At 32.2% G+C, this 13,582-nt stretch overlaps 1 protein-coding gene across 1 annotated transcript in view; it reads right to left on the reverse strand.

Moving 5' to 3' along the window:
* The window catches only part of LOC119835042 (cerebellar degeneration-related protein 2-like), a 61,684-nt gene extending 51,093 nt beyond the window's left edge, over positions 1 to 10,591 (reverse strand). Inside the window, exon 1 of the mRNA XM_038359638.1 lies at positions 10,264 to 10,591. Within this exon, the coding sequence (XP_038215566.1) occupies positions 10,264 to 10,339 (76 nt within the window). The 5' untranslated portion in view covers positions 10,340 to 10,591. The remainder of the gene's footprint in view (positions 1 to 10,263) is intronic.
* Positions 10,592 to 13,582: the final 2,991 nt, after the last annotated feature.

Below are 13,582 nucleotides of genomic sequence, written 5' to 3' on the forward strand. Positions count from 1 at the left end.
GAAAAAACTTACGATATGAATATAATATACCACAAATTCATTATCAGTCCAACATTTATATACACAAGTACTTCAGCTTTTTAGAACAATAAAAACCAATTGCATACATTTGCAATCAAGGACAGGAGCTATTTTTGTAGTACACAATTGTTGGTAATTATTGAATAACAGAGTATCATTAACCAGTCCGTTTCGCTGTCTTTAAAATAACTGTCATGCGTTGCCCTTATTCAAGATAAATACGGCCAACTATGTACTTTGCTTATCTGAGCAACCTACACTTAAAGACACCTCTTTTAGCTTAGTGTAAGAGGTATTGTTTCTAAAGTGGCTATATTGCTGACGGGCTGGAAGCTTTGTTGCAGAGTTTCTTCTAGTATTTGTAGTCAAGGCGAGTTCTCTAATGTGTCGTGTATAAAGTTCAATGCAACATTTTATTGTTTATTAATGAAGCGTTAAGTTGCGCCCGATTTTATAGAAATAAGTCGAATGATTTGTGCGTCACGTACCAAATGTTTGAAAAGAATAAGCAAAGTTTAATTGAGTTACAAAAGAGGTTAAAATACTGGTTGTTTTAACCGTTTGGATATTAGAGTTCAGAGTGAATCCGGTAATATACATAATATGTACTAATACTATACTAGATTTCCCGCGGCTTCGCACGCGTTATTTCGGAGTGGTTTAATAAATGTTAATATACATATATACCTTCCTCTTGAATCACTATCTATTAAAAAAAACATCAAGATCCGTTGCGTAATTTTAAAGATTTAAGTATACATAGGGTCACGGGGACATAGGGACAGAGAAAGTGTATTTTATAGTACGTAGTGATATAATTGAACGAAATTATACTTTCCAATAAATCATGTGACCGAGGAATATGATGAATAAGTAAGATATGCGATCATCCGATGATTCTACGTTGATAGTTGCGGAAAATTGTAAAGGACGACAAGAATGACATCAAGTTTTAAATTAGTATGGGATTTGTCACATTGAAACTAGTATATACAAATACCAGTTGCCGTGGCGCAAACTTAAATCAAAAAGAAATATCGAATTTTTTTGTTATTAACGTTCTAAAAAAAACTGATGTGTTTTATATGCATTTCTTACTTTATAATGTATATATTATACACGTGTGAAGAGAAATTGTTACATATCCTACGTGATGAATTATGTTATTTGCTGTTGAAACTATGTCAATGCTCAATAACGTTGATCTTATCTATATTCTGTTACATTTATTTATTGCAGTATTTATGTATAGGTATATATATATTTTTTTTTTTTTTTTTTTTTTTTTTTTTTTTTTTTTTTTTTTTTTATGTCATAGTCGGCAATGGAGCTGGTGGGTCGCCTGATGGTAAGCGCTACCACCGCCCATGAACATGTGGAGAGGCGTAAGGTCAACTGCAGACCTTTCGCCTCTACAAATGGATTGCCGACTTTAATTAGGAAGGGATGAGGAAAGGATTGATGAAAGGAATAAAGGAAAGGACTGGGAAGGGTAAGGAAAAGGATATAGGCCTCCGGCTCCCCCACTCACCGTACGAAACACAATAGCAAGCTATTATTTCACGCCGGTTTTCTGTGGGGGTGTGGTACTTCCCCGGTGCGAGCTGGCCCAATTCGTGCCGAAGCGTGCTCGACTCCCACAATTAGATATTTGTTTATATTTGTTATATATTTGTTTCGTACAGTTTTATTTCGTATGTGAACTAACGGATTATAATTAAGTAACGTTTGTTTTCTCAAGACCTATTTAATCACAATATACTTATCAGATTTTCTCAGAAGGGCAAAAATTATTGTTAAAACCGTCCAAATGGTTTTTCAACGCACTCTTTACATTTACTAAGGTCATCTTCAGATTATTGAACAATTATAAGAATATGCTTTGTAGGAGAATATATAGTATATTTTCGCTACAACTTTTAAGTTCCAATAACAGCTTATAAATTAAATATGCATTATACACCATCCATCCATTTACTACAGTTTATTGATCTGAGTTACTGCTATACCTACTACTAAAACAAGTAAATAATGGAACTATGGAAGCACCGCTATATGCGTTATAATTGTATTTATTTATTTAAGTGGACATCAGCAATGTACTAGGTAAATAGTGTATTATGGTAATTAATCGCTGTAACGAATGCTCAAATTTTAAATTTCTGCAAAAATTTATCCCGAAAAAGCTTTATTAACATCCTCAAGTAACATTTATGGGCTTCCCCGATCAATAGTGGGAACTAAATAACAAAAACAAAGATTTATATACACAAAAGATTTAGCAACCGGAGCCGAACTAGGATAGTCCTGTATTTCGGCTTACAGCTCTATATCCCCTGTGTTACATTTATACAATTTTCATTAGAAACAATTAAACACCCACAACTGTCCCTAAAACAATGCAAATACCGGATTGGTACGGTTCGTTGACACTGCCAGTGTACCTCACAATTTCTCATGCAATCGGATGCGGTTGATGGCCCACGCTCCCGGCTTACTCCCGTGACACCCACAGGATCATATTGCAGCATCCTAATATCCTGTGCAATTTGCTTGACTATACGCGTAACAATTAAAAAGCCCGTCAGACCTTATTGTAATATAGAATGAAAAAAGTCTATCCACACTTTATCGTCTTTTTCTAAAGTATTTAATTCGGAATACACAACGCAATAAAGTCCTCGATATTAATTTAAAACGTTATACGAGATTAAACAATTATAATTAATTCACCTTACGATTTAAACGATAGATAAATTACCTACCGATTATCCTATCTTTACCGATCGGCAAGGATGTAATAACCGATATTGTATCTTTTTTAATTCCTGCGCTTTTATTATTTTTATCACTTAATGCATGTAATTATGTACTAAATTATGAAAACACCTAGCTCGTAGAATCACTGAAAGTATCAAATATTTTAGTTAAAATGTTTTGTGTGATACGATGAACAATTTTGAAACTTTATGATCGTATTACTTATTTAAATTATATTGTAAAATGGTAATTGCTTTAAAATTACATTTTTTTGGATATCGTGTCCTAAAATGCAATTAAATCATATCAGAGCAAACGTGAACACTATGATTCACGCAGAAGATCCACGTTTACTTGTGAAATCAAACAAAATATTGTCTGATCGTGATGTCTGTGCATCGTAATTCATAATATTATGTTGCATATTTCGCTCCATCGAGCTGGAATTATCGTTATTACTCAGTAAAAACCTTATTAATTTATGAGATGATCAATCGAGCGGCGAATCTTAAGGTCAATAAAAATTATTTTTGGCCAAAGTATGTGAAATATTAACAGCAAGTATTTTTAGCTTTAGTTTGCCTATATGAAATGACGTGAGATGTATCTGTCACAGATTGAGTATATCTAATCAAGTCGTAAATTTAAAAATTAATTAAAAAATATTTCGGTCCAAAATATATCAGACGTTACCAACAAACTTATCAACTGATATAGTAGTGTTTGCTTAAATAACATTTAGTGATATGACTCAGACACACGTTTCAAATGCAAGTACACCTGTAGTAGTATTTACCCAAATTACATTTATTGCGTGTAACCGATACATAATAGCAGTGGGTAGGCATATTGAGAACTGTGTTTACGCTCATTGTCGTTATTTACAAACCAGTCCGTCGTGTTATCTATTTCACTTCCTCGCTTGACTCGTCTCAGCATCCAGAACACGTCCGGTCAACGTCCTTCTTAAGTGTTACATGAATATTAATATAAGTGCAATATTTTATGCTTTTCTCGGTACTTGCATTCGTAATATGTATAATTTTGTCGGGAAAATAGTCGGTAAAATTTTATAACGTGCGGGTAGTTTCATAAATTGTTAATCCGTTGGAAAAGTGATTTGATTGCCGTGTTTTAGGCTTCTGAAACAATTTGTTATTATGAATGTGAAAGAAATACTATAGATTATTAAGATAAGGTTTTTCTTTTAATAAGATCAGAATCAATTGTAGCTGCTAGGAATTAAAAAAACATTGTTAAATGTTTGGTAAACTTTGATATCAATAGTAATTAAGCATAGTATATACAAATAATACCTAATTGTATGACGCGAATTCTAATTTTTGTAATATTTACTATGCCCTCGATCTACGTAAACAAAATTAATTATTTTAACACGCGTTAAGTATCGAATTCAATACTAAAAGCCACGCTCTTGAAATTTTCGAATGCGCAAAAATCAAATATTGCAAAATAAAATATCAAATTCCAGTTATTTACGTAACATAATATAGTTATTCAAGTGTGAAGAAACAAAACATGGAATTCAGCGATGCAGAACGCGAGACAGATTAAAAAAATATATGGAACTATGAGCATCTATATCTTACTTACGTACTTATTTACATATTACAAATCCTATCCTCCTACTAATATTATAAATGCGAAAGTTTATGAGGATGGATGTATGTGTATGTTTGTTACTCTTTCACGCAAAAACTACAGAACTTATTGCAATGAAATTTGGTACCTAGATAGCTGGACAACTGGAATAACACATAGGCAACTTTTTATCCCGATATTCCTACGGCATACGGACTTGCGCGGGTGAAACCGCAGGGCGCAGCTAGTATCACATAAGTATAAAGGTAATTTATTTAACCACCCGTTTCATATTTTTATTTCTTGCTGCTAAACCCTTCTCTAAAATCAGCTGAATCGGCCAAATCATTCTCGAGTTTTAGCGAGGCTAACGAGCAGCAATTGATTTTTATATAGGTACATAGATAAAATATATTTTAACGATTAAAAATAAAATTAAATATACATATAAAACCATTCCATATAATTGTTCTAATGTTTTAAGAACGTCTCAAAGCTCTATACGGCCCATCAATATGTATTCTTTACAAATCACGCATGGCTTCCTAGTTTTATCGCTCGTTCGATAACTACAAGATACTAGACTAAAACAAACATTAGGATAATAGTTCAAATATAATTACATAATTGCTAGCCAATAAATATTAGTTTTATCGTCCAAGAAGTTGTCCAAATTACTTACAATTCCGTCCTTAAAAGTTTATTTCGCGTCTGATAACATCTCAAAACAACAGCTTGAAACTAATAATGTGTAACAACACACGCGACGATATAACGGAATTTGTCGAAGGAGAACGGTTAAAAGTCTATGGCATTCCTATTTAATTAGGCTTATCAAAGTACTTGTAAGTGGAAATATGCAAATCTCACACTTAATCTCTTGGGACCGTTCATATTGGGGCGGTGTCTCATTGCAAATTACATGTAGGCAGAGTTGCAAGAAGCCGAAGCCACTCTGTCACTCACAACCAGGAAACGTAACCCCTTGGAAGCGATGTGAAAACAGTCATTAGAGACTAGGTACGTTTTATTCATGTGTAATGCATGTCCGAGCTATGAACCCTGCTATGTGCGTCATTATCTAGACATGAGAATATATGGAAATTGTGTTTATAAATACATGTCTGGGAGGTCTTTACAGGCGTTATTACTATATATCTATAGTTTGACAGTGTAGAAGAGGGTGACTGCTAAAGTAAAATCATAGGGAAAAAGTGTGTTAATATAAGTCACGATTAGATATCTAGTCTATCAAGACGATCACGAAGATATAGAATTTTAACAACAACTGTTATCTTTTCAGTATGTAACTGATGCAGTTACATACATCTATACATTGAATATGAATGAATATTTCGTTGTATAGAAAGATATATATACGCAACAACAGTTAAATGCGACTATGTTACTTAAAGTTTGAAAGTATGTCAGATGGTTCATCAATGGACTGCATGGGTGTTACAGAGGTCGAGAATTCGGATACTTTAACGGTTGTTGGCTATTCGCCGTCTAATTGGTATTCTGGTGACACACCTCGTCCCTTTCAACCTAACGATGACATAGACTACATGCCTGTCGAATACTTAGAATGCCTATTAACCTGATTGTTAGTGGAACTATGCAGATAGATATACAATGGTCAAGCCAGATGTGCCTGTTGTTAATAGTTTTGACTATTTTTACCATTTACTTTATACTTGATATTGTCTGGTTTATCAGCAGTAAGGTAAGTCTATGTGCCTGTAAGCTTTAATGCATACAGTGACATCACCATTTACCGCTATGCCTCAAGTGAAGGATGGAGTCACCGAGGAATAAATATATATTGTTGAGTTGGTCAATTGTGGTTTCAAATATTTGTACAAAGACACACACAATTTTATGCATCTAGGTTCTGTACCATGAATCTTTTTCCTAAAATTGAAGACGTTTTTACTGATAAAATCCCAGAGACAATTTCGTCTTATACCAGGACTTACATGATCTTTTTTACATAATTACCTACGTACATAAGATCATCCAGTTAATTACAATATTCATGATTTCAACAGTGACAATATATTTAAATTGCACGTTACCACCAAGTAGGTCGTACTAATACTCATTCACAAGTTTCAAAACACTGGATTAAGCGTGCACCTACTGCTTTGTCGTTTGTAGTAAATGTACTTGGAGCAACTTTTAACTCAGCATGACATTGATGTTTTACTGAACTAACTTTACGCGTTACTTTGCTCGCATCGTGCTATGGTGACGGAGCTGTAAAAACGTGTACAGTAGATTTAAAAAATGACACAAAAATTTCAACCAACGTATATTTTGAGTTGACAGTTTTCAACTTTGAAATTCTCTTATCAATGAATCTGAGGAAAATTTTGTGAGATTGTTTCTAATGAAGAATACTTATCTGTTCTTATAGAAAAAAGTATTGCTTTCGAAATAAATGGTCTTGGATGTATTATTCATGCACTTATAAAACAACTCTATACTTCTAAGTGCACAAAGCCAAGAGACGCAAATTTCTAAGCTTTGACCTAAATAATGCGATAGTCTATGAAGAGGGGAAAGCCTGATTACTCTTCTCATAAATGCAAAAAAAAAACAAGCAAATCATTAAATGCCACAAAATTCTTTCGAACCTCGTAATCTTGTATCCTGCAATATATGGGATAGACATGAACCATTATGATAACATAGAAAGCTTGATTTATAATAACATAAAAATTTTCAATAAAAGCATGTATAAGGAGTATTCGTGTTTGTTGATGTTTTTGATTTTACATGAGTATTTTACATTTCGGTAGTTTTTATCGGATTTTAAACGCGATTTATTCACTATATTATTTAACGCGACGCTAAATATAATGTTTTTAAATGTGTTAAATTTCTAAATGTTTATAATTAATTAAAGACATTCATCGCCAATCTCTACCTTCTAACAAGGTCGTATTTTCCAAGACGCTATGCAATGTTTGTAAATTAGCGTGTCCTGAGTGGGGTATTTGAAGCGTGAAGCGAGTATGATTTCTTGAAATATATTCAGAGTAAATACATACTTTGGTACTGGCATTTTATCCACGAAGTTCTTAGGGTCAATAACATGGCTTCGATTGACGAAAATCGTGAAGGAGCCGTGTGAACGACAATTATAGGCTTCAATTAGTTAACAGAATATGAATAAATGACGGCGTCTCTAATTGAATCGGATTTCAAATTTTTCAAATAGAAGCGAGAGTTTATGACGCCTTTCTTCATTATGTAAGAAATAGAGGAAGATTGCTCACATATTGTGAGAGATACAATTAAATGTTAAGAGGTTTTTAATACTTTCCAATGAAGATTATTATAGCATTTATTATATTGTCGTAAAAAACACTTATTGTATTATTTGGTTTCGATAGAAATACGTACTAACCTTTATCGTAAATAGTAATAGTTAAATGAATATGGTAACTTATTATTTAATATAAAAATGTATCATATCTAATCTAATCTATGCAAAAGTCTTTAAAAATGAAATTTATAATTTCCACATTAACTTTATACATATTTCGGAAACAATTACTGCTTCTGGCTTAAGATTATACTTTGTAATGTAAATTGTAATAATTTATTTAAATGTGACAAAATCAATGTAAATATTGTACACATACAATGTCTCCGTCTGGCAATTACGTACATAAATAAAGCATCACGTAACCAACATAATTCTATTATCATAGAATTTCTTTTCGAAGAAAGTTGAGAAATACATGTCAATTGTTTATGTTATAAACTTTTTTTTATTATGGCAATTCTTTTAATATACGAACAGACATTCAATTCGAGGGAATTGTTTATTAGAAGAGGTCTGCCCTGTCTTAACTGTGGTACATTTTTTCTCTGCATAAGAACCTTACATGAGCCTTAACAAGAATGTTTGCCTTAGAAAAAATTGTCGAATTGGTCGAGGCGTTCTCGAGTATTACGCTTAGCAACACATTTGGTGATTCATTTTTATTTATATAGATAATACTGGAGAAGAAAGTTTCAAATTTAAATAACTAATATATTGACAGCATTTAAATAAACTTATAAATTGAAAGTTATTAAGTTTTGTGCTTAATTGTCACCTCTCGGCGGTACCTTATATTAAAATTGTCTTACATAATATAAAAATGATTTCGTTTTAAATATTTTGTTATATATGTCTACGCGGCACATTGTATATCGTTCTCAATTCGACCCGTATATATTTCAACGATTGGGCCTAATCTGAATGTGCCTTGATTGGTTTTAATTTAAAAAAGCACACTGATACAGATAAGAAACTGTATTCGTTGGACATTTTATTAGAGTAATTTACCAACATGGAGGTCAAAGGATTAAGTACAAGAGTTCAGGATTTTTTTTAATTTTAAAGAATAAACTTCACTTTTACGGTATATGTCGTATTAATTATTCTACTTAATGGCGATTATATTTTCTGTTTTGGCTTAGAATTATTTTCCCACAAAATTAGAAACCTTGACCCAAACATAGATTTTAAAAGAAGCGTCATCTAACTGTGCTTGCAACACACCGATCATATTCTACCTAACAACCATTCAACTGTTATTTCAAACAAAAAGATTGCATTTAATTCTATTCTTCCGTTAACATGCAGTATGCATTCCTGTAAATTTTTCAATAAAACTTAAGCGCCCGACTCCGCTCGTATGGTTTTTTTATGTCATATTGGGCAATAACTTGAAGGTAAGCGATTATCAAAACATAATATATATAACCTATAAAAACAGTTTGAAAGGGTAAAGGATGAGAAAAGGACTGATAACAGGAACAATGGAACGAACTGGGAAGGGTGAGGAAAAGGATACGGGCCTCTGGTTCTGACTCATCGCACGAAACACATCGCAAAGGTATATATACTGCTTTACTCTGATCTGTGGGGTTGTGGTATCTATAATTTCTTTCAATAGTTTAACATCATAGTAAATTTCAACAAAAAATTCTGAAATTGTTATAAGAATAATAGTCCTAGTCCTAAATTAATATATATGTACATATACAATCAACGTAATTTTTCATAGAATTTACATTTAAAGGTTTAAGGTTCTCAATTCTACTGATTTTTTTATGACGATTGATGTGATTCTTTTGTGTTTGATAAGAAATTGTAATCGATTGGTACCAGTTTGGAATTTGGAATTTTTCCAGTGACACTTTAGTCGGTTACACTTTTTATAGAGAATAATTATATCAAACCAGTGAATAATTTGAATACGTTATACATACTACGATGAATGTAACTAAGAAGTGAAAATATTGATTCCACAAATTAAAAATTTAAATTCAAGTTTTAATGTATTTTGGTGATGGGCGTCATTTAATCATTATGTGATTAGAAATTATAGTTTATATAACATAGGTAAATCATTTCCATACACACTATAATTAAATTTTTTATACGCATCTGTATTTAGTTTTGCGGGTAGGAGTCTATATCTATATTTCAATAATTACCTACATATAAATTTCAAGGATAGATCTCGGTTCGTTATTTATCGTTCTATATGTTATTCAACTTATTTACCTTTATGTATCTAGAAAGGAAATAATTAAAATTATCTTATAGCGTCTGCGGAAGCATATGGCTGAGTATGGTATGTGTGAAAAGCAATCAGATCAGTCAAGAACTTTCGTGTTGAAATTAAGATTCTGTTTAAGTATCTGCGCTCTGATAAGCATATGATATATTATTATGATGAAAGATTAAGGAACGGATCGTGAAATTATGGATATCTTGTAAACATTAAACATGATAAAATTTAAATTAATTGCTGTTTGACAAAAAACATGCCTTCGGTATTCGCTTATCATACGGAATGCAAGGTCACTAACCTGAAGCTGTCCAGCATTCAGGACACTCTTGACACAGCGTCGACCAGTCGAAGGCGAGGTCCTCAAAACTAGCCATGTCTATGGCTACAAAAAGTTATTCCACCAGTATCATGCTACAGTACACGTTCACTTTAATTAACACTTGGGAACATCGAACGTCCTTACGAAATATACACTGCTTGGAGTTAAGTCATTAGAGTTCGCCGCAGGTGTTTTCGCGGCGTACTATGGCCGCGACACAACGGTGACTTTAATATGCGCACGCGCACGCACATAAGCGGCCGGCTGAACACTGCGCTGTGCGCGGTAAGCTCGCCAAGCACTCGGGATGTGTCGCCTCAAACCTGTTCTCCGGACTCCCAGCGAACCATTCGCTGTAACTCTTTCGATTTCAATGAACCGTTAACGTTCTTTTCTACGGGCGTGTCCTATCGACACATCACGTAATCTGACCGCATCTTCGATCCGACATCAGTTACGAGTTGCGATTATAAAACAAATCGATAAATTATTCACATATAAAACATCACGATTTTGCTTTAAACTTTAATTTCGTAGTTAAGATTGTAAAATTTGCCTTGGAAATGAATTCGCTGCACGTAGAATGGCAGTTAAAAGTGACCGTCCTTATGCGAACCCACGCACTATTCAAGTTCAAATGACCCATTCGTGCCTTATAAAATTCTTCATAATTTTCTAATAAGTTATAAAACTCAGTTCAATGGTTTCAAATTAGATTTGAGATATTTCACAAGCTGTGGACGTTAAAATCCGGTAGCCCACTATCAAGCATTTTAATTAACCATTTCTAGACTATACGATATATTATAGTTCTCACTTAGTAAAGCATGAATATTTTAAGTTTCATAAAATAAGTAAGCGATAAAATTCTATACAAGATTGTTTATGTAGAAAGATAAAATCGTAAACGACATAAATGTACATCTCGAATTTAACGAATCTTGTATATATTATTTAAATTTGGAATGATATCAATTTTAGTGGAATTTCTAAGATCTAGGTTCTTGTACTCATAGAATGCGGAAAGTCTGCAAATGCCACGAGGCTGCATTACGCACCTCAAATGGCAACTTGCAAAGTTACTTTCCGGACTAATAAAATAACAAAGTGGTACAACAAACAAGTACGCACTTAAACCATTAAACGTATAATATAAATACTTTTTTAATTAGCGAATTGGAGAAAGAGATTTACGACGCTCGCAACGTCTATCATCTTACAAACGAACAAATTTTCTCCAAAAATACACACATTATAACAAAAGAAATCGCGTCTACAGTATTCACAAAATGTTTAATTATGAATTAGAATACGTCTTCTATGTAAATGATTACTCAATTTTATTTCATAGCATGACATTAATTACAAAGAGCTCGTTGCTAGATCATTGCCAAAGCAGAAAGCGGTAAGTGAGCGTTATATTTATTCATAAAGGTAATGTAAACGCATTTTTATTCTTGGTGATGATTTTTTATTTGTATTAATAATTGAGATTATATTAAACCTTAAGTGGCATAACGTAAGAACTAAGAAGAGAAAGTGAGGGATTACGTTTTTATTCACTAACGAGTTATTGTAGCAACGTCCTTGAACTACGGTAACACATGGGTAACTGCGATAAAAGTAATGCAATCGGTATACTGCCCAACTGGAGCTATTGAATTTTAATAACGAATATCATATAAATAAATCATAGTTAACCATATTCCAGCAGATATATCAACATAACGTAGTAAAACATGTAGTAAGCATGGCCTTTTTTATACTGACAATTTATTGTTCTCTTTGGTGATATGGACTATAAAGAATAAATAAATAACACTTTAGTTTTTATCGTCTTTTATTGATTACCGATCAAATTATTAGTCATTCAAGTATATAATACCTAATGATGTCAGTGCTTAACTTTGTCGATAATTAAATCAGTATCGTTAATAAAAACACTGATATAGTCAAAATATTGTATCAGTAATGTTTTAATATTAATATATATGTGATTCGTTACTATTTTCGCTCAAATACTAACTATAAATATACTGTCAAATACTAACTATAATTAAAAAAGTAATCAAAATAATGAACATGTAAAAATTAACCGTCGTGTTCCATGAAGTACTAAAATAAACATTCATCGCTATCGATTTGGCCAGGAGATAATTTTGAAAAAATGTGGACCTATTGTAATAAGGTATTAAATAACTAAACATAACTACTAACTAAAAAAATATTCGACATCTTATTGGGAAAATGGACATAGATTATATACATTATAATCTAATTTATATTAAGGATTTAAGTTGACACGAACTATAATACTATATAACGGGAAAACAGTACAACATAGGAATATAGCCATAACTACAATTTAAATTTCGAAGTCTACCAGATAAATATAAATTTTGCCTGTGACTATTCATTGTCCATCGTGATATTATGTTATGCTAAAGCTACTTGCATTTGTCGTGTAAGTCTGTGTCTTACCGATGTCTTGTAAAATCAACTCAAAACATATACAGAAAATTAGAGCAATCTTAACTTTATTATAGCCCATAATTGTGTGGTAAACTACCAATAGTAATTAATTCATATGATTCTCGCTTCGTAATTTTAAAAGATAATGCAAATATTTATACGTGTAATCAGTAAACAGTGTCAAATGTTAAACGAATTTACTCATGAATATCAAATTAATTTTAACTTTTTAAATCTAAATGTATTCAAATTAATAAATTTAAAATGCGATGGGGTACAAAAGTGCAGTTGCCAGTTCACATTAAATTTGAATAATCCAGTAAACTTTCAACAAATTATAATGTAATTAAACTAAATACGTTTTATTGTCTTTGTCTTACTCGATTGCTTAACATAAAGATAGCCATTTAATGCCATATTTCACAATGTTCTAATAGAGAACTATAAATAATCCGCACATCGTCTAGACGGTCGAACATTGAACTAAATTATGCAGTATTGTATTCCCTTGCGTGTGTTAATATCAGTAATTTTGTAATATGCGGTAACCGTTACATGGCCACTGTATATCTCGTCTTACTTATTACGGAATGGGGTTTATTGGGCTAATTTCGATCGCAAAAATATTTTATCGGTTTTTGTGGTAAGGTGCTTAAATTAGAAATGTAATCTTACTCTGAACAGAAATTTGCTGATGAGGACCTTTTCACGAAACGGCCATAAAAAAACAGAACTAGAATCTACTTTAACTAGATTTCAATAATCCCTTTGCTTGACAACTGCTAAGCTGCGTAAGAAGATAAAAACATAAATAAAAACGAACATG

Source organism: Zerene cesonia, chromosome 20 (assembly GCF_012273895.1).
Source record: "Zerene cesonia ecotype Mississippi chromosome 20, Zerene_cesonia_1.1, whole genome shotgun sequence".
Taxonomy (NCBI): Eukaryota; Metazoa; Arthropoda; class Insecta; order Lepidoptera; family Pieridae; genus Zerene; species Zerene cesonia.